Source organism: Nyctereutes procyonoides, unplaced genomic scaffold (genome assembly GCF_905146905.1).
Source record: "Nyctereutes procyonoides isolate TBG_1078 unplaced genomic scaffold, NYPRO_anot_genome, whole genome shotgun sequence".
In the NCBI taxonomy this organism is placed as follows: Eukaryota; Metazoa; Chordata; class Mammalia; order Carnivora; family Canidae; genus Nyctereutes; species Nyctereutes procyonoides.
The window spans coordinates 47,788,609-47,811,651 of NW_026575146.1; the positions used below are offsets into that span (position 1 = coordinate 47,788,609).

General features: G+C 34.6%; 1 protein-coding gene across 4 annotated transcripts in view; it reads right to left on the reverse strand.

The window, feature by feature from the left end:
* The window catches only part of VPS13A (vacuolar protein sorting 13 homolog A), a 241,199-nt gene that overhangs the window by 96,159 nt on the left and 121,997 nt on the right, over positions 1 to 23,043 (reverse strand). For all 4 annotated transcript variants that reach the window (XR_008662454.1, XM_055309662.1, XM_055309663.1 and 1 more), the window contains exons 32-39: positions 21,603 to 21,770; positions 19,904 to 20,208; positions 9,874 to 10,021; positions 6,875 to 7,025; positions 3,038 to 3,165; positions 2,570 to 2,739; positions 1,807 to 2,024; positions 869 to 1,101 (exon numbers count right to left, since the gene is read on the reverse strand). Coding sequence is in view for 3 of the 4 variants with exons in the window: in XM_055309662.1 (XP_055165637.1) it covers positions 869 to 1,101; positions 1,807 to 2,024; positions 2,570 to 2,739; positions 3,038 to 3,165; positions 6,875 to 7,025; positions 9,874 to 10,021; positions 19,904 to 20,208; positions 21,603 to 21,770 (1,521 nt within the window). In the remaining variant the exon portion in view is untranslated. The remainder of the gene's footprint in view (positions 1 to 868; positions 1,102 to 1,806; positions 2,025 to 2,569; positions 2,740 to 3,037; positions 3,166 to 6,874; positions 7,026 to 9,873; positions 10,022 to 19,903; positions 20,209 to 21,602; positions 21,771 to 23,043) is intronic.

Genomic DNA, 23,043 nt, shown 5'->3' on the forward strand with positions numbered 1-23,043 from the left:
TGACAATCATTATGGATAAGTGACCACAAAGCACCCCCTACTTTTCTGAATGGGTTTTTAAATTGCAATTATCCTGTCCTTATACCACCATTATATAGTAGTTTTGTGTATGGTGACTGACTGACTGCTGAAATGCCATAGCTTGTCTCTTAGTTAATAGATCATCAAAATGAAGAACTCACAGCAGACTGAACAAAGAAAACTACCATCTAAAGATCCTGGATTTGGAGATCATCTGAGGAAGAGATGGATATGTTCCATGGGTGAGAAAAAGACAAATATGAATTATTTGTGTGGATAAAGGAAGAAACCTCTAGTGGACCAATAGAGCAAGGACCTCTAATTGTCACCTGACATCTCCTCTTCTACAGAAATAAAAGTTTTATCTGAGCATAAAGTAGCTCAGAAAAAAAGACCACATTCCCCAACCCTTTTTGAAGATTAAGTGTGGTCATACTGCTAAACTCAAGCTGTTAAAAAGAAAAACATAACTGAGCAAAAATGTCAAGATGGGAGAAAAAATTTTTTAATTATAAAACTGAAACAACAAAGCAAACAACTGGTAGAAACTCTCAAAGGCCTAATAGCAGTGAAGAGCTTATACGTGGTCAGAAAGCGAAGGTGAGGTCTTTGAGAAGTGAAAACAACACCTTAGACTATTCCCCAAAATACATACAACACTGAGGAGCAACTGAAGAAAGAAAGAGTTTCAAAGCTGATGTAATAATAATCTAGACTAGGCTCTCTGAGAAGAAAGAAAGGTATTTTACAGAGAAAGGCTGGAGAGTATGTAGGTAATTTTCTAAAGTGGTATATAATAAATACAAAAGAGTTTACAATTAAGCCGATAATGAAAGAGTAAACTCACAGTAGTGATTTTGCCTTTTCTCTTGACTGGAAGAAATGGGCAGGCTCTCACTTGAAGATCTTTAATGGCAGCAGTCATTGTATTATTCTCAAGGTCACCTTTCCAACAAATTTCACACTGTGTTGTAATGACTAAGGCAGGAGCATCACTTCTTGTCATATCAGCCACAAACACAATTTCAGGATTTTTAATAATAATATTCATTTCCCACTTTACTGATTCTTGTACAGGTACTAAACAGAAACAAAAACAAGTTCACATTTTAAAATATGTATAAATCTTTGTGATACATATTATTTATGCATAATTATTTATGAGAAAATGTTTTTGCATTCCAAGTAAAAAAATTAAGGATTCTTAGATCCCAAAGAAATCTACTGAAATTCTCCTAGTGTAAGTGTTCAAGATGCTATAGTCTTCAGAACATCTTAAAATGTGAGGGAAAAAGTCTTTAATGGCAAACTGGAAACTAACCCAATTTCCAACTATCAACTTGATACGACTACTGCTATGCCACAATGAACGAAATACATAAAAGATAGTGGAGAGCTATAAAAATAACCAAAAAAAAAATAAAATAAAAATAAAAATAAAAGAGTACCTTAAGTTAAAATACTATTTTTAATTATGAAAAGTAATGGTTGGTTCATTATTCTCCTGTTTTTTTCAAAAAAAATATTTTGAATTGCTGCCTTTAGGGAAGTATATTTGCTTATTATAAATCTCATAATTTTGGAATCCAATATACATTTATATCTTGAAAAACACGCAAACTACACATCCTGGAAAGCACATTTAAGTTTTCCTCTTACCTCTAAAAAATAAAGATTTTAATTTAGTAAGTCACTTAACCTCATCATCTAGATAGATCATCAATGGTCAGTGCAATTATAGCACTTCAGTAATAGATATACGAAATATTTTAGCTAATAACTCACCTTCTTCCTTAGCAGTCCATGTTTGAACACTGGTTTCTACAGCAGTGCCTGTGGTGTAGGCCTCAAGAAAGACATTTGCAACTGTCAGCAGAAATTCCACACTTGCACAAATATACGTTTCTTGAAGGACTAAATCAGCCACCCAACCATCTCTGACTCTCCTGTACTTTACATCCATCATGTCCTTTTTGTCAAAACCAACTGTCAGTCCTATCATTCTGAAAAACATAATAATATTTCCTATGAGAATCTTAAAAGTAACCAAACACACCAATGAAAGTCAAAAGACCTCTTATCTATTTTACTAATATAGCAAACCAGCATTCTGAAGTTATTTCTCCTAGAAGGATCACAAAGTACTCAAAATAACAGACTTAGGAATTTGTAGAGCAAAACTTTTATAAACTAGGAAGTACATCTGTAAGAAATTAGAACTTATAATGTCTACATATTTGCTTTCTTTTCATGTTTTCCCATTAAAACCTTCAAAGATCAAGAATAACTTAGATAATAGAAATTAATTTTAAAAACCAATCTCACTGCACTGATTATTTCTATTTAACCAATCCATCAACTATCCAGTAAAAATAGCACATAACTGAACCAGGACATTTGAAATGGTTGATGGAGAACCATGACTCCATTAAATTGAAGCTCTGAAGATCTTAGGATGCACCCAGAAAATAAACATGCAACTCTGGGAATATGTTTTTTTTAAGATATTATCAACCCTTTCTCAAGTAAAAAGTAAGAACACTATTACCTAGGAGTTGCCTTCTTGACATGAGGCCTTTTATCATCTAAAATACAATTTTTTAATGAAAAGGAAGAAAATGTTGAGTCATCTGTATACATTTTTGCAGTGCTTATGATATTCTCCAACTTAAATTCAGCAAGTTTCAGAGAAGGATCACGAACATCTGTAAAGGAAGTCTGTGGAAGAGGAAATCAATACAAATTTTATACAAAAACAAAGTCTAACACATTTTAAGAGATGAACTACCACATTTTCTATCTCCATAGGGCTCACTAATGAAAGGCCAAAAAAAATAATTTAAAGGGTTATTTTTTACATCATTGCCTATAGGAAAGATGACATCTTAAAAGTGTAGTGGTTCAATGTATTTCGTTGTTAAAATGATCAGTAACATTTTTCAGAGGAGAAGATACTCTAAAACACATATGAAATATTAACAATTGGTGAAAAATTATTTTGTCTTCCCTAACTTACCTTTTCAAGACCTGGACTATACAGTACCATGGTGAGATAGTCCGTTCTAAAGCTCATATTCAGTGTTGTCTTAACTTGAGAGGCCTGTGAATGTACTTCTACCACAGCAGCGGTCACTACAGTTGTTCCTTGGAAAGTTAAAAGTTATTAGATAAAGTCAAGAAAGGTAGAAATCATTAAAATAGATTTGAAATAGGTTTAACAGAATTCTAAAATATGTAGTATAATGTTATTCAAGAAAATAAGAGGAAATTCAGATGTTGAACTCAGTAACTTCTGGCTTAGACTTTTTTCTGTGATAACTTGAGAATAATAATTAAATGCTTGGTGCTTCCATTTCCATTTTTGTAAAATGAGAATAGAACTAACCTCTGGGTTTGTTTAGGGGATTAAGTCCTACCTGACACATAGTTTCCATATTCAAATTTTACTTCAAAAAAACCAAACCAAACCAAACCAAATATTTTAGATGATATTTTTAAAAACTGTTCAACTGAAAAGCAGGATCCAAAATTCATTTTTGCTTTAAAATCATCTGAAATGCCGGCACACCTGCACCCCGATGTTTATATAGCAGCAATGTCCACAATAGCCAAACTGTGGAAGGAGCCTCGGTGTCCATCGAAAGATGAATGGATAAAGAAGACGTTGTTTATGTATACAATGGAATATTACTCAGCCACTAGAAACAACAAATACCCACCATTTGCTTCCACGTGGATGGAACTGGACGGTATTATGCTGAGTGAAATAAGTCAATCGGAGAAGGACAAACATTATAAGGTCTCATTCATTTGGGGAATATAAAAAATAGTGAAGGGGAATAAAGGGGGAAGGAGAAAAAATGAGTGGAAAATATCAGAAAGGGAGACAGAACATGAGAGACTCCTAACTCTGGGAAACAAACTAGGGTGGGTAGAAGGGGAGGTGGGAGGGGGGTGGGGGTGACTGGGTGACAGGCACTGATGGGGGCACTTGATGGGATGAGCACTGGGTGTTATTCTATATGTTGGCAAATTGAACACCAACAAAAAAATAAATTTATATATATATATAAATAAAGTCCAAATTGGGTGCACATGAAAAAAAATAAAATAAAATAAATAAAATCATCTGGTGGGATGGGGGAAGAAAATGCAGAGTTAAAGCTGTGATAAAGGCAGCCACATGATACCAATTGTTGAAACTGTGTTGATGGGTACATTTGGGTTCATTACCTTATTCCTTCCCTTTTGGTGTATATGTGCCTATTTCAAGAAAATTGTTAAAACAGTAATATACTTAAATGTCTATTTTTTGTTTCAATTCAGACATTATTTATACTATACACTCCCCATTAAGTCCTTACCACTTTCTCTATCCTATCTTCCTATTTTCCAGCTTTGGTCAGTTATGTTCTTCATCTCTATGTTAACATGGTTAATAATATTTACATTCTTATTTACAGTAAATATTCCATGTGTTAACTATAACTATGTGATAATTTTCAATGAAGAGAATTAACAGTTTATTATGTAACACTTTCTCTGCTGCTACATCACTAGTCCATCTTCAAAAAAGAAGAATCTCTTCTAACAGTGGCTCAAAATTGTACAAAACTTAATCCACTTTACCTCTAGACTAGACTATGTAGTAGAGATGTCTCCCTCCTTAGGAACCAAAAACATGTCCTCCTTTCTATATCACTTATGTAATGTAGTTAATTAACTCATTCTACATATTTTATGACATTTATGCTATTTTTCTTTTTAAAGGCATTCTTCTACTTTTTAAAATTTTCTTAAGGCATTCTGACTTCCTCTGTAATAAAACCAAGGACTGTCTAGCCCAGTAAAACATAATTTTGGGATCCCTTTTCAGTGCACTCCTGACTACTAAGGAGTACCCACTATTTTTAGATCCCATGTTTTCCTTTTTCCTGGATTCCTTATTTGTTTTGCTAGATTACATTTTCAAACTAATTGCTTTAGGAGTATGGAAGAAGTAAATTTTGAGTCATTAGAAATGTGAGTTATTGTGTTTTCACATTTTATGGTTTGAATAAAATAGAATTCTAACTTCAAAATCATTTTCCTTAGAAATTTGACTATAGGGAAGCCCGGGTGCCTCAGCAGTTTAGCGCCATCTTCAGCCCAGACCGTGATCCTGGAGACCTGGGATCGAGTCCCACGTCAGGCTCCCTGCATGGAGCTGCTTCTCCTCTGCCTGTCTCTTTGCCTCTCTCTCTCTCTCTCTCACTGTGGCTCCCATGAATAAATAAATAAAATCTTAAAAAAAAAAAAAAAAAAGAAAGGAAATTTGACTATAGTTCTCCATTGTCTCTTACCATCCATCTACCCCATTCCATGAGTTCTGTTCATGATAATCTGATTCTAATCACTCTTTTTCTAAGACCCTAATAAACAATCTGATTTTGCTCTGAAACTAAAAATCTGACCTTTGTTGTTCTGACATATCATGAAAATGTGTTTGCACAATCTTTGTTTATTAAATCTCCTTGAAACATGTTAGATTTTTTTATATCACAGAATTTCAATATTTATTTAGCTCTAGAGATTTTCTTCTATTATTTCTTTGAAAGATTCTTCCATTTCCTTCTTTCTCCTAAGATACTTATTATTCTGGATTTTGCAACTTTTGAAAGGTCTAAATTCTTAAGTTGTAACTCATTTTACATCCCTGTGGCTTATTTTTCCACTATATCATGGGAAATTACATCAACTATATATTGCAACTCAGCACCTACATTTTGACCTCATGTTTACTGTATTTGCTCTGTTTCAAAATTTCATCAATCATATTTTTGGGTTCCAAGAACTCTTTCTTATCTTGAAAGAGTGGAAGGTAGTGATGGTAGGATTCAGTTTCTATATTCTCAAAATCCTCTGATTATGGATGAGATAATGTTTGTTTTATGTTTGTTTATATTCTTTTGTTACTTCAATTATTTCTATTTCACTCAGAAAACAGTATTCTGTTATCCTGGTTTCTTTTATGCTTAGGTTCTCACTATTTTCTTAACCTGGCCATGAATATTTTATCAATAAAAGACTGAGTGATTATTCTACCCAATAAAGATCAAGTTTCCTATAACGTAATAATGTAAGGTTGTTTTTGTGTTAGGATTCTCCCTGACTAGAAAAAGGTGTGTGTTATCACAGGGATTTGCAAGAGTAGGTCTGGTGGACTAATAGGTTTCATTTTGAGGTAAGTAGATTTGAGTATCCCTAAAATGTCAGAATGAGAGCTCTATTCTTGCAAAGCACAATCATCCCAGCATCCCTAAATGAGCCAATTCTATGTGCTGGTGCTGAACTTAGAACCCAGTCAGGTTCCACACAAGCACATTAAATCCAATATTAGATGCAACCTCTTTCTGAGTTACAGTTTCCTCTGCCCTGTTCTATCCATCTATCTTCCAGCTACTTGTTGAAATTCATCATTTACTAATGATCATTCCTTCTTGACATCCTTAATATTTTTATATTCCCAATTTAGTATAAAATATTCCATCTGTGATATATGTTGCACTAGGCATTAGGGAGAAGAGGAGGATGGGGAGAAAACTGAATAAGAACATATAGGGTAGTTGGGGTAACAAGAATATGAAGAAATTTTGTCACAACAAAACCAGGAATTTTAATTCAAAGGGAAAAAAAAATCAACAGAAAGTCTAGTAACAGACCATTTAGAGATACCTAGATAGGATTAGCTACTTAAAAAAGATCTTTAAATCTTATTTTCTGAAAACTCAAACTAGAGAATGGAAAGGATGGAGGAAGAAAGGTGGGGATTGGAAATGGGGATGGCATGGCTAATCTGAGGTCAAGAACATACCTTCTAAATGGTGTGAAGCATTAGTAACTCCACTATTAACACTACTCTGATCTTTTACTCCTCCAGGTGAGGCACCATCACCTTCTTCGTACCATATATTGCCATATAATGTTTTAAAAATAGTTGTTAAATCTTCTTGACTAAGAATGAACTGTGAAAATAAAGATTTAGTTAACATTAACATTACTACTATGTAGTTAAAAATTCTCTCACATTGAAAAGCAAGTGTTTCATTTCAGACCTCTACAAACTAATTTTTTAATGCATTAGATATTTCTACTAATAGATTACTCAGGTTCCTCAATGACCATGTGATCCTTAGTAGCTTGTGAAATACAGGTACTAAATGTCAATACCAATGAAACTATGAATGGTAAGTTTGCTTATGAATAAATCAATTAACCTAATAACTAAAAACCTTTAAAATGAACTTTCATCTTTAATTATCTAGCTACTTTGCATTTTTTTTGGCTACTAAGCACCTCAATTTACAAATACAAATTACTTAAAAATAATGATTTGCCTCATGAAAAATAGTTCACAATGTGTTTTACATGAGTTATTATTTCATTTGAACCTCACAAATGTTCTAGGTATATATAGAATATAGGTATATATAGGATATAAAGAATATATCCTGGGAAGCCTAGATGGCTCAACTGTTAAGCATCTGCCTTCAGCTCCGGTCATGATCTTGAGGTCCTGGGATCAAGCCCCATGTCAAGCTCTTTGCTCAGTGGGGGAGTCTGCTTCCCCTCTCCCTCTGCCACTCTCCCTGCTTGTGTGCTTTCTCTTTCTCAAATAAATATTTAATAATAATAATAAAGAATACATCCTGATTGTATAAGAATCTGAGACTTAAGTGGTTAAATATCATACTTAAATCCACCTCAAAACCCCAGGTGTTGCAAATTTAGCCTAAAAATCATCAACATAAGAACTGTATTGAAAGCTGTGATGGTTAATTCTATGTCACCTTGACTAGGTCATAGGATCTACATATTTGGTTCAATATTATTCAAGATGTTACATAATATGATATGTATCTAGAATATATACATAATGCACGAACCATCTACAAATGCCCAGCTGTCTTCTGGGGCAGACCAACTAGGATGAAATTGGGTCTTCACGATCCACCCAAGTAGTTAACAGCTGTTGCAGCCCACCTCAGGACCCACATATATGACCCTTCCTGATCTCATCCTCAGTGTCAAGGAGAGGCTAAAATGGAGTCATCAAGAAGTTAGTCTACTGTATTCAGACCAAGTGTATAAACAAACACACACAAACATACCCATTCTATTGACTAGGTTTCTCTTGGGAACTATAATACAATAGCAATCATGTAAAACATGAAAAACAAATACCCCATGAATTTTAAACTGATGTTTAATCACCTCAAGAAAATAATTTTAATCCCACAAAATTTAAGTTTTATTTATACCAGTATTCCTTTGACTATATTTCTAAGATGATATATAATCTAGTGTTTTCTTAAGATTCAGTCCATGTATATCCTATTCATGCTACTTACTGTGCCTTTTGTCTTTTCACTTATTCATGACACTAACCTTTTGTTATATATCTGGTACTGCAAAATAGTATGTTCATTTAAATTAACAACCACACCTAAACCATGTCTTTTAATTAGTACATGTATACTGATGCCCCCCAAATATCAATATGAATCATCACTCTTCCCTCTTACCAACAGCTTGGTCCAGGAAGTTGCAAGAAATATAAGGATCCCAGGACTGTTGGTCTATGCCTCTTACATGTCAGGACAGGCTATCTTGCTACTCCCAAATGTCTGACAAGTCAGAAATCACAAGCTGTAGCACTTAGTCTAGATGCTTTAGAGTAACTGATTCCAGCCTCTCCCTGATTCAAGAGGGGTCAAATATGTGGATCCACGTCCGTATCTGCAGACTATTCAGGTGAATCAGGATAGGAGAAGACCCAATTTCATCTGCCCTGGAAGGCAGTCAGCCTTTTATAGATCATCTGCAACATCACTTCAACATTCTACATGCATTCTTCCTGGAGAAATAAAATCTTAAGAAAAGGAAGAAAATGCCTTCCATTTATAAGTTAAGGAGCCTAATATGATCTTATACAAGAACTTACAGATTTTCAGTTGAGATGATCATGTTTAAATTCTAAATGTATTTCTGAATTAAAAATCTGAAACCTTTAAAAATGATGGTTTTCTCTTTTTAAATACAATTTCTAGGGGGAAATAGAAAAGAAACTGGGGGTGGGAGGAAGGAAGAGGATTTGTTAAGCAGGCTTTTTAAAGTAACCTGTTGTCACTTCAACAAAGCATATGATACAGTTTTGACTTCCACGCAGTCAAGGGACTTGTGGATAAGTACATTAGAAATCTGTGAAGCAGTATCAACTAATAGGGAGGTAACGTTATGTGTAAGGAACTAACCCATTTACCATTTTAATCATCAAACTCTTCTACTTCTAGGAACTTCTCTAGGTTATTTCACATGTTGTCATGGCTTTAAATACTATGCAGATGCTGAGGACTTTTACATTATTATTTCTAACTTAGATCTCTCCACTAAGTTCTAATTTAATATATCCAACTAATTGTTTCCTGTATGGAATTTACCACAATTTATAACTATTTTAATTGCATGCCTATGTACCTTTTTATAGCCTAACGATCATGCCTCTAGATCACAATGACTGCTAGCCCTTGCATTAGACTAGTTAGGTTCCATGAAGCCAGAGATAATACCATGGTTTCTTTGCCAATGTCTCTCCATATATAGCACAGGACCTAACGCAGAGTAGCCATTCAAACATTTGCTCAATGGAGAATATTCAATGAATTATAACTTAATATTGTTACTATTTTTTTTATTGTTACTATTTCAATTTTGAAAAGCTGAGCAATATGTAACATCTACACCAAAATATCTTAGGTTCCCAAGCAATATTTTTAACTAAAAACAGAAATCAACAAGCATCCAAAAAGTTACCTCCATGGGCTTTAACTGAGCATTTATGTTAAAACAAGGAACTTCCTGGTACCACTCCCAAGATAAATTCCGCTCAACAATCACCTCAAGATTTAATGGCAGTAGCAGATCTAGTACTTCCTGGTATGTATCATTAATAAATTGAGTCCTATAAGTAAAAAGAAAATTGTTTTGTTTCATATATACATAAAGTAAAAAACAATTTTTAATTTATCATTCTATACACAAATAATAAAAATCAGTAATTTGTGTATGAAAAGGAAAATAAAATCTACCCAGCTTCCCAAGTCAAAATGAGAGATATTCCATCCCACTGTGAATTTAGGTCACTTTCTCTGAGCTCAAGTGTTCCATATTGTAGAGAAATCAATCTTTAGAATAAGATTATGCAGTATGTTAAAAAGTACCAAAAATATATAATTTGGATAGCAAACCCTTAAAATGAGGACTATCTCCATATAACTGGTATATATACATTATAGAAGACCTCATTACAAAAATAACTTAAGTCACTCGCTTAGATATGGAGAATACCAACATATCCCCTTACCTTGATAACAAAGTTATACCATATACAATTTCTATTTCTGTGGATGAAAAAAAAAGTTGAATATGGGAGATTTTATCAAGTTGAACATATTTGTTAAGTTGCACAATATTTGCCTTTCCAAATATTTGTAAGGATAGGACTGACACTCAGGAATGATGAAAGCAGTAATAGGTTACTGAATCCCTTTCAAGTGACAACGTGACCACAGAAGCCTCTCACTGTACATTCAAGTAACAACATCAAAGTGGTACTCCCTTAATAATGTACTTAGATTTTAACTGGCAGCAAATTCCAAATCCTTCCATTAGGGTATGAAGCTATGACTACAGAATTTTAGATTCACTTACTCAAGTGAAGAGAAATACGGGAATCATCGGGGATCTCTCAGAATGCCTAGCATCGTACCATTTTGTGAATTAACTACAGAGTAACACTATACTCTTTATGCATGCGTGCTTGTAATCTCCACTTAATGGGAATAAGTTAGGAAATTTAAAAGGCCTGTAGAGAATATTTCAAATGCAGTTTTATTTTTAAAATTATTTTTAATTTTTTTACATTTCAGTATAATTAACATACAGTGTTATTATCAGTTTCAAGTGTACAATACAGTTATTGAACAATTCATTACTCAATGTTCATCACAATAGGTGCATTTTTAATCCCTTTCACCTATTTCCCCCATCTACCCACCCACCTCTCTGGCAAACATCAGTTTGCTCTCTATAGTTATGAGTCTTTTTAGTTTGTTCATTCGTTCCTTAAACTATACATGAAATCCTATGTCTTTTGCTGAATGACTTATTTCACTTAGCATTATACCCTCTAGACTCACCCATTTTGTTGCAAATGCCAAGATCTCAATATTTACATACACACACACATACACACCACTTGTTATTCATCTATCGATGGACACTTGAGCTGCTTCCATAATTTGACTATTATAAATAATGCTGCAATAAACATAGGAGTGCATGTGGATACAGTTTCAAATTTTTTTTTCATATTATTTGGGTAAGTATCCAGTAGTGAAATTCTTGGGTCATATGGTAATTCCATTTTTAATTTTTGGATGCACCTCCATACTGTTTCACAGTGGCTGTGCCAGTTTGCATTCCTACCAGCAGTGCACAAGGGTTCCATTTTCTCCACATCCTCACCAACACTTGTTGCTTCTTGTGTTTTTGATTCTAGCCATTCTGACAGGTCTGAAATGATATCTCAGTGGAGTTTTGATTTTCATTTCCCTGATAATGAGAGATGTTGGGCATCTTTTCATGTGTCTGTTGGCCATCTGTATGTCTTCTTTGGAGAAATGTCTGTCATCTCTTCAGCCAATTTTTAAAACTGGGTTTGTGTGTGTTGTTTAACTTCTTTATAGATTTTGAATAACAACCCCTTACCAGATAGATCATTTGCAAATATCTCTTCCCATTCACTGGCAGTCTTTTTGCTTTGTTGGTTACTTACTTTCCTGGGGTGAAGATTTTTATTTTGCTGTAGTTCCAATAGTTTATTTTTGCTTTTGTTTCCCTTGTATGTAACTGTTTTCTCTTCTCTTGCTGTTTTTTAAGATTCTAACACTACTCTTTCCCCACTTTAATTACTATGAGGTCCTGGTGTGGACCTTCTTGGGCTGATTTTGCTGGGGGTTCTCTGGATGCTTCCTGGATCTGGATTTCTGCCTCCTTCCCCAGCTTCAGGAAGGTTTCAGCTATTATTCCTTCAAATTTTCTGCCACCTTTTCCCTCTTCCCCTTCTGAGATCCCAAAGATGTGAATGTCACTACGCTTCGTGGTGTTGCTGAGTACCCTTAAACTACTTTCATTTTTTTATTATCCTTCTCTCTCTGGTTGCTTGACTGCTTTCCATTGTTCTGTCCTCCAAGTTGCTGGTCTATCTATCATCTTTCTGCTTCCTCTAGTCTATTTATTCTCTCTCATGTATTTTAAACTTTAGTTATTGAGTTATTAATTTCTGATTGATCCTGTTTTCTCTTTGTTGACGGTCTCACTGAAGTCCTCCCTCTTTTCTTCAGTCCAATGAGTATCTTTATGATCATTACTTTAAATCCTCTGTCAGGCATATTATCTCCATTTTGTTTAGCTCTCTTTCTATAACTTTGTCCCCTTCTTTCACTTTGGACACTTTCTCTTCTCTTTATCTATTTCCATATGTTAAGAAAATCAGCTATACATCCTGCTCTTAAAAGTAGTGGCCTTATGAAGAAGTCCTGTAGTATGCTGCAGTGCAATGTCTCCTGTACACCAGAATGCAGTGCTTCAGGAGCACCTTCTATGTGGTATGTACACCATACTATGTCTGAGCTGAATTTGCCTTTAGTCCAATTTCCTGAGATGGCTCTCTTTGCCTGTTTGGGGAGAGTTTGGTTCCTGTGTTGTTAGTGGTCCAGTCTGGGCTGCCCTGGGTCAGACCAAGTGTTTGCCAGGGCAGTGGTAGCAACGAACTACAGGGGCCTCCCCCTGTGTTGTCCCCGTGCAGCTTTTTTAGTGGGTAGGGCTGCAATCCGACCAGATGTCTGCCCCTGGCCTACAGCTGAGGCCCTAGGTGAACTGGTGTGTGTGGTTATTTCCCCTCACCCTGTTGTAGGAGTCATTTTGGAATGGTTTTGGCCCCTTATCGAGCTGCTTGCACACTGCCAGGTCTGTGCCACCTATTTGGATGGACTCCTACAAAGGGTATGTTGGAGGGAGCAGGTCGTCTGGAGAATGCAGGGGCAGAGTATATGGTGCATGCAAGATAAGGTCTTTGCTGGTCTGCTACAGGAGGGGAACCTCCACTCAACCAGGAAAACTGCATAGCCATGATGGCTGGAATGGGTCCACAGAGTATGCAGAAACAGGGCGCATAATTAGCAAGCTGGTGGAAAGTGTCTGAGCTCTGCTGGTTCCCACTAGTGTCCGTGTATATAGGCAGTGGCACAGAGAAGGGTAATGGCGACGGTCAGCCTCTTTGTTCTTGCATAAGACTCACAAAGACCCACTATTCCTTCTGCACGTGTTCTGATATTAGTAAATAAATCTTCTTCCTGTATACCCTAGACATTTTACAAACTGTTGCTTCTGTGCTATATCTCAAGGGGGCTGTTTGTTGTGCCATCTCTTTGATGGTGGGTACTCAGTTTCCCATTGTGCTCCTGCTTTCCTCCCAGAGGTGAGCCTGCTGACTTTTAAAGTTCCAGATATTAAGCCACACTGATTTTAAGAACTTGCTAAGTTATGCCGCTATGATTTTCAAAACCAAATGTTATTAAGATTCATTTTCTTAGTGAGGTCCCCCATGCCTGGGATGGGATCTGTATCTCTCTCTTCTCCATGCTCATAGGTGTCCCTCCCACCTATGGACGAACAGTCCTGAGGGTCAGTTTGGCTCCCTACTGTGTCTCTGCCTTCCTATTCTCTTCGATGTGGTCTCTTCTCTACATTTAGCTGTGGACAGTCTCCTCTGCCAGTGTTCAGGTCATTTTCTGGGTTATTTATACTGACTGTGGGTGTTATCTAGATTTATCCATTAGAGGAGGTGAGCCTGGGATCTTCCTATTCTGCCATTTTCTCTCGAAATTCCTCATGTACAATTTTAATAACTGCATATTAAATGACTATATCGTAAGTCATTTTGTCAACCTTCTGTTAAAAAGTTATGTTGTTTTTAATTCTTCATTATAATAAAAACTGGATTTTATCTTTCTATGTATCTTTGAGTAAATTTCTTCTTCTGGACAAACTGCAAGAAACATTAATTGCTGTGTCAAAAGACTGCTTCCTTAAAAAACTTCTCCTTACCAGTACTACCCAGTATCTCAGGTAGATACCTTTCCTATGCAATCTCACATTTCTATTTAACATACTGTAGTTTATTGTCAACAGTTCAATTAGAATAAAAGGTTCATGAAAGAAGGGACTATGTTTATTTTATTCTAGCTTTATTGCCAGTCTTTCATTTAGATAACTGCAATATGTTGTGTGCTGTACAATTATTTGCTAAAATAAAAAGGCAGAGTGTCACTTTGCCTGACATCTCAGTTGGGAACATAGGCTTTGGTAGATCAACATGTCTCATGATTATATACATCTTATAGAAGTAACTGTAAAAATGTCATGAGTATTGATTTTGGGTTTACAAACAGGTTTTAGTGAGTGGGCAAATTCACGAACATAGAATCTGTGTATAATGGAGACTGACTATAGATATGAATAATGAAGATACATATACACACATGTGGTCAATCACTGGCTTTCTATCCTGTCTCACTGTTTTTATCATTTTACTTCATAATACATTTTAGAAGTATTTAATACAATTCAATCTATTTTAATAGTACCTCAAATGTTATGTCTTCATTCCCTATCTCAATTTCTTCTTTTAAAAAAATCTTCGCAACATCTTGTCCATTATTTATATTTCCAAAACACACTTCATAATAATTTTGAAAGACTTTAACAAGAACTATTTACTTTTTACTGAGAATATATTAAATGTATAAATTAATGTATATAAACTGACATCATAATATTAGGTCTAGGAAAATATTCTCTCCCCATTTAATCAAGATTTCTTTCTGGCCATTGGTTAAGTTTTACATCTTTCCTTACAAAAAGTATTGTAAATGTCTTTTTAAAATTTTACATTGCAATTAACAGCTTTGCAACAAAATGATTTCAACACAAGTGGTCACAAATATGAATGCTTATTTATCTTTGTGTTTTTCTATGAAGCTGTAACCAAACTAAATTTCTAAATATCAATAATTTTAAAATAATTTCAGAGAAAATTGGTTACACTCTTTAACTGAGTAATTCTATTTCTAGAACATGTCTGCAGGAAATGAGTTATCCTAAACATATGAGTAGAATATCAGATAAGCACTGATGAACTATATCATCAGTCATCATTACAGCATTATTTATAACAGCAAAAAAAACCCAGAATCAAATTGACTTTCTAACAACAGGTAACTGAATTCTTAAAAACCTGCAGGATAAAATGATTTAAAAAAAATTTTGTGAGCAGCCTGGGTGGCTCAGCAGTTTAGCACCTTCTTCAGCCCAGGGCCTGATCCTGCAGACCTGGATCAAGTCCCAAGTTAGGCTCCCTGCATGGAGCCTGCTTCTCCCTCTGCCTGTGTCTGTGCCTCTCTCTCTCTCATGAAAATAAATAAAACCTTAAAAAAGAAAAAAAAGAAAAGAAAAAAAATTTGCACTCAACATGGAAAAATATTTATAGCACATTGTTAAAGGAAAAAAATAAATTTATAATCCAAAATATACAATGTAATTCTTACTTTACTCAAGTATATGTACAGAAATACTGAACTAGAAAAAACACACCAAATTATTAATAGTACTTACTTACCTTTGGCCATATAGTCAGCAATCTTTTCTGTTTATCTTAATATCATTTTATGTATTTCTTCAATAAAAAGTTAACTCATTTTTGGACATGAAAATAATATTTTTAATGCTCTAGAGATATTTAATAAACTCTTTTCAAAACAATCTATTTGTAATAATGATTCACACCTAATTTATACCTATTTCTTGAAACAAGGCAAAATGTGATGTTTTTTCAGTAAATTTAGACTTTTATACAGTTTAAAAGTTAATGAGCCATTTAAAGTTTAAATTGCTACTTTGTAGCCTATTATTAAAACAGAAGTCTCTCACCTCAGTATTTTCCTATGATTTCTGACTTCTCTGGACTTAGCTGAACAAATCATTCTACATTTCCCAATGTCTTTACTGAATCTATCACCTTAACTGAGACGTAGCTCTCCATGGAGCTCTATCAAATAGAGGCCAATTTTTCTCCAACACCCTATTAATCTCAGGGTTAAGAGATACAGAAATCCTTTCCCTTAATTTGCAATGATACAAATAATAGGAATCACCTCTGACTCCTATCCCTTTAAGCATATCAACCAGTTTTATCATCTTCTACTCTTGCTTTAATCAATCAACAACTAGTCAATGCTTACTTTTGAAGACTTTGGAGAAGTCTTTGAAGACTTTTGATAAATCTCCAATTTATAAACCTCTCTCTACATTCTTTTACTCTACAGTACCCTGGCTTCCTTTGATTTCTTCCATCTCCATTATCCATTAACATGACTCTCAATATTTAACAATCCTGTCCCACCACCTTCAGTCACATCTGCTCGTTAAAAATTCAGTCTTGCCTGAATCCAACACCAAATATCAAGTACTACATGAAAAAAATCACATACTATTAATTCGTGGTTAACAATATCAACAGAGCCGTCAACATTGTCTCAACATACCCTCCTGGATTGCATCTCTCTGCCTATCCTTCTTAATCTCTTCTGAGAAATATATGTTCCTTATGTATTGGCATTTGTCAGCATTCTGTCACTATGTCCCACTGTATGACATGGCTTTAATAACTACCTAAATATTACGGACTCCCAAAGCTAGAAGTCCCACAAACACTCTAACATCTATACACATACGTCCAAGTGTTCTTCAATCACTTTCTCTACATCTCCATATCAAAGTCAGACAACTTCCAAGTTACTTTACCTACTAGAAAACTCAGTGTCTCTACTCAGCTTTTTCTCTTTATTGCTCTACCTTATTTCAGTGAAGTGCATTATCACCAAACTGAATTTTACAAGCCTACAACTTGAGTCAAAAAATTTAACTTCTCTGCTTGAACCCTGACATCCATTCAACAAGCTCTTACTATAAATTCTATTTCAAATTTCTCTTAACTAGTAGATCTTCTATTACCTCACTTCTCTACCCTAGCCAGCATTACATATAAATCTTATGTGAATCTCACTTGTAGTTAGTAAATCATTCTTTCAACCTCCAATGTTGTCTCATTTTGATCTGGGTTTTCTACAACCCTTCCAAAATCTAACTATGATTCTATTTTTGTGCATCATATCAGTAAATTCATTAAATAACACCTACCTCGACAATGAGGTGGATACTATTTATTCATCCCCTGTAAAGACTGTTCATTATTATATTTCTTGTTCCCCAGCACAGTACCTGGGATATACTAGGTGCTTAGTAAGTACTTAAATATTCAATTGATGAATTTCTCCTTCTATCCAAGATGAGATAACATGAACCAAGTTTACCATCCTAACTGAAACTCCTCTTCATCAGAAAACCCCACTTAAAATATATTAAAAAGTGTTTTTCAAGACATACAATATCATGCAACAAATAGTTATTCCTGAGAAGTGGTTAAAACAACAACAGCAGCAGCAACCAACCAACCAACAAGGTGAGTTCTGTAATTGCCCCAACTTTCTTATTCTTGAGATAATTTACAGGTCATGGCAAAGGGAGATAAAGCCAGAAAAGACCACCAAAGTCTGCAAGTTGAGAAGACAGAGCTCACAGTCCAAAAAGAGCAAGGCAGTTATAGTTCATATAGTAAAGTGCCAGAGAGAAGAGAGCTATAGAGAGGAACTCTGAAATTTTAACACTAAATGCCTACATTAGATAAGAAATGTTCAAAGTGGGGATCCCTGGGTGGAGCAGCGGTTTGGTGCCTGCCTTTGGCCCAGGGCGCAATCCTGGAGACCCGGGATTGAGTCCCACGTCGGGCTCCCAGTGCATGGAGCCTGCTTCTCCCTCTGCCTGTGTCTCTGCCTCTCTCTCTCTGTGACTATCATAAATGAATAAAAATTTAAAAAAAAATGTTCAAAGTGATAATCTTAGCTACCACCTAACGATAACTTACAAAAAGAGCAAAATTAAACCCAAAGTCAGCAGAAAGAAATATCAAAGCAGAAATCAATGAAACAGAAAAGAGAAAATCAAAAGCTAGTTCATTAAGTAAAAATACACAAATTATAAATATCAAGAATAAAGGGGATGATACCACTATAGATATTAATGAATAAAAGGAGTATTATGGACAACTTGCCATAAAATTTTATAACTGAGATAAAATGAACAAATTTCTTGAGAAAAAGATCACTTGAGAAAAAAAAATTAATTTGAATAGTCTTGAGTTTATTAAAGAAATGGATATTGCAGTTTAAAAACTCCCATAAGGGGATCCCTGGGTGGCGCAGCGGTTTAGCGCCTGCCTTTGGCTCAGGGCGCGATCCTGGAGACCCAGGATCGAATCCCACGTCAGGCTCCCGGTGCATGGAGCCTGCTTCTCCCTCTGCCTATATCTCTGCCTCTCTCTCTCTGTGTGACTATCATAAATAAATAAAAAAAAATTTAAAAAAAAAAAAATAAAAACTCCCATAAGCCAAGTCCAGGCCCAAATGGCTCCGTGGTAAACTCTATACAATATTTAAGGAATACCACATTGTACACATATTGTCACACATGTATACATGTCAAAACTTACCAATTGTATACTTCAAGATATGTAATTCATTACATGTCGATTATACCTCAATAGAGCTGCCTTAAAAATATTCAACTAATAGAAAAAAGGCCCAGCAGCACCTGGCTGGCTTAGTTGGTAGAGCATGTGATTATTGATCTAAGGGTCAGAAGTTTGAGCCCCATGGTGGGCATAGAGTTTACTTAAAATTTGAAATTAAAATTCTTAAAAAGAGAGAAGTAGAGGTAGCAAAATAAAGGGAATGGGAAAAATAAAATGAGATCAAAGAAAAATGATAGGAAGAAGAGGGCAAGTGAGTAGTATAAACAGAGATGGATCCAAGTTGAAAAAGAAATACAGTGCTAAATCTAGAATAGGTGACTAGAAATAGCATGGAAACACAATAAGAAGTTCTGGAACACTCACTTATTCTCTTATTCTTCTAATTTATATTAGGAGATTCACTTATTCTCCTAATTTGTAATCCTAAACCCAATGATTACATATGACTGTATTCTTTGTTTTTTTTTTTTTTTGTTTTAAATTAGAGCATCAGATCCATAGTACGAAGCTCATAGTTTGAGTAAAGCTGTATTACAAAGTGTATTATAAAGTGAATGTATATTAGAAATTCCCTCACTTCTTTCATAACCTTCTGATTTACAAAGAACTACAAATAAGCACAAATACACATCCTCAAATAATAAATTGTAGTGTTCCTAATTACCTAAGGAGTAATTTTCAAATACCATCTAGGTGTTCAAAAAACTAGACGAGTATAATAGATCTTGCCAAAAAGCTTGGTGAAGAGAAAAATATCAAAATGAAGTATAGTCATATAAAATAAAATCTCCCTATAGACAGAACACTCAGGATGCCAAAACCTTTAATGAAGAAAGTTTGAAAAAGATTGCATTTGGGGCACCTGGGTGGTTCAGTCGGGTCAGTGCCTGCCTCTGGCTCAGGTGGTGATTCCATGGGCCTGGGATCAAGTCCCACATTGGGCTCCTGGTCAGCTGGGAGCCTGTTTCTCCCTCATGCCTCTGCCTGTCTCTCACGAATAAATAAGTAAAATCTTAAAAAAAAAAAAAAGGAAAAAGATTGCATTCTCCACAATTGTAATTAAGAAAAGCTTACCTGTATAGTCGCATTTCACTCAGCCTTATTGTTATCAAATCAATAACTGGTGGGGGGTTGCTCTGGCTCTCTGTTATTATATGGAATGTGTTTGTCATTGTAATTAGTCCAAAATCAGCAACAAAAACATTTTCAGAAACTGGAGATTGTGGGATGACTACCACTGGGGCTTTGATGTTAACATCCAATGCCATTCTAGAACTCCTCTGTGCCAATTCTTTTACACCAGTAGCAGCCATTCCTGCTGCTTGAACAGTAGCCTCAGCCAAAGCCTGTTTAGCCGCTTGAAAATTATCTATAAAAGCCTAAAAGATAACAAAATTATATTCTTAAGGTTACCATTAAGAAATGATTGTTAAATGTATCTTGATGTTTTTTATTTCATCTCCATGAGAAAAAATTTTTCTTGGTACAACCATTCTTTATTGAAAGTCTGGTTGTCTGTATTCAATCTCAGTTTTCTGCAACAAAAGTTAAGAAACACCAAGATATAGAAAAAACAAAAATCTTGTCCCTGGAAGAGAGCAACATGTGGATATTGCAAGGTTTCATTGAAAACTATTTCCCTTTATTATCTCACTTTCCCTAATGGCTAAGCAAGCACACTGTATTTCCCTATGCAGCCTCAATGGACAGACAGCTTATTTATGCTTGTAAGATAAAAAAAATAATGGAAAAAATAATAAAATATGTTTGTTCAGAACTCTTAAATTTTTTAATTCTGAACTCTAGAAAATACTTCAGTAACATAAATTGTATCTAGAATTAGACTTGATTTTAAAATTACAGATCTAGAATTAGACTTAATTTTAAAACTTACATGTTCCAAAGCAATTTATTTTCAGTAACTTTTGAGTAAAAGACTATCACAGCAGGGCTCAGGGACATAATGATTTTGAATTATAAAAATAAATCAGAAAAAAATAAAAATTAGACCAAGGATGCTTGTTCATCTCTTCTACTTCTGTCCAAAAAATTCTTATGTCTATTAAGAAATGCATTGTAACCTCAATTTAAAAGATCACAAAAATAATTTATTTAGAATCAAATGATTATCGAGTTTATACATCAGAATTTAGAGACAACATTTTTAAAAAGTAAACACTAAAGTCACAGAGATAGGTATGACACTCACAGAAAAGAAAAGTATCAGCTGACAGCAAGGGAAAAACACAGGGGGAAGGAAAATACTATGAAGAGGAGAAAAAGAACTCAAACACCTTATGGCAGTATCATACAAGGCTAATTCTTAACCCTTTAAAGTCCTGGATAATCACAGTTACAATATGCAGAAAATAAAATTTCCATAATGATTACATGAGATCAAAACAAACTTCAATTATATATTTAGTATTTTTTTTATATTTAGTATTTTTAATTAGAAGTCAGGTAAAACAAAGACAAACCAATTATATATAAAATAAAGAATTTAATATATATAACAAATCCTATACATGGTATATAATGTACATATATTTAATATATTAAAATATATTTTTGAATTAACTTGAGTATTCTCCTATACAAAAATGATGTTATATAAATAACACTATGCATTTCAGTCATGATAAAAGATAATCAGAAAAGTCTGAAAAATCAGGGAGGGGAAAAGCCAGGAATTATTGTTCTTTATCTATGTGTGACACATAGCAATTTCCAACTAGTAGAAAAAAACAAAAAATTTGATTAACATACTTACCAATATAGAGTATAGAAATTTTGTGACAAAAACTACTTCAATGCAACCAACAGTTAAGTTAACTTGAACATCAACCACATTCATATCTGTGTATGCAGAACCAGCAGTTGCATCCACAAAAGAAATCATTTTGAAGCTAAACACTTCTTTTCCAGTGATGTAAACAGCCTTAATGAGAGAAAATTTAACTATCAAAACCCATTTTTGAAATGTGCTTTTAGTACAAAAATACAGCTCAGAATAATAAAACATACACACATATTTGGAAAATCTTCCAAGTATTCAAGCGAAGTACAAATAAAGCAGTAATTCTAACATCAATGTTTCTTTTTTTTTTTTTTTTTAACATGGGGGCTGGAACTCACAAACCTTTAAAAATAAGACCTAAGCTGAGATCAAGAGTTAGACGCTCAAACCACTGAGCCACACAGGTGCCACCTAACACATGTATCAGAACCTCTACTGCAAAGTTTTTCAAATTGATGATAAAGTTTCCTTTGTGGGTCATGAAATCAATTTAGTAGGTCTGATGCAACAGTTTATTTTAAATGAGGAAAACGGAAGAAAAAATGATCATAAATTTTCATTTAGTGTGTATACTTGTGTAATGACAGTCACCATATAAACACATTCTTTGGTCACTGGAAAAGGTTCAAATAACAATGTACCTCTGCAACTTAATGAAATTTACTTTTCTTTATTTGAGATATGTGAATAGGTTTTCCAGACTCTTCAACAAGTCTCCTCCTATCACTATACTTATCTTCCTTATTGTTTGTGAAGGTCATCTCAACTGCTGAACAAGACCTACCTAATGCAGTTTAAAATCTCAAGTTCTGCAATACTAGTGAAAAATGGTAGAGACAATAGCACATGATGAAATGTCAAAAATATTTTGGAAGACAGACATATCATAAACTTAGTTGACAGGTTTCCTGACCCTCCTAAATACTAGAAGGCAGAAAGCTGAAGAGCCATCAGCAAGCAAATGAATTCCAACATGGAACAAAGAAAACCTAAGGAACCAAAGATATATATAAGGACCTCTGAAGGCCGAGGTGCAAGGTGAGGTTGAAAAAAAAGTCTACAGTTCTACTTCTGCCTTGGATGTAGAATGCTAGGCAGAAATCCATTTCAAACCTTAACAACAATAGAGAGCCACAGATAACTATAAAATCATAACTTTTCTTAAAAACCATTAGAAATTTGAGGATATAAGCCAGCCAAGCAGCCTAAAATCTAAGGATAAAAAAGTACCTTCAAGAGAGACAAAACACAAACACCAGCTTACCTGTGTTAAGGGAAAAGAGAGCCACCAGGCACTATATAAGCTAGGTAAGAAGAATTCAGCTAAATGGTAATGGAGGACTATGGACTAATGTGATATACAGAATCTCTGGCAGCCACAGACTCAAGAGGCGTTTGCCCCCATTTGCAAGGA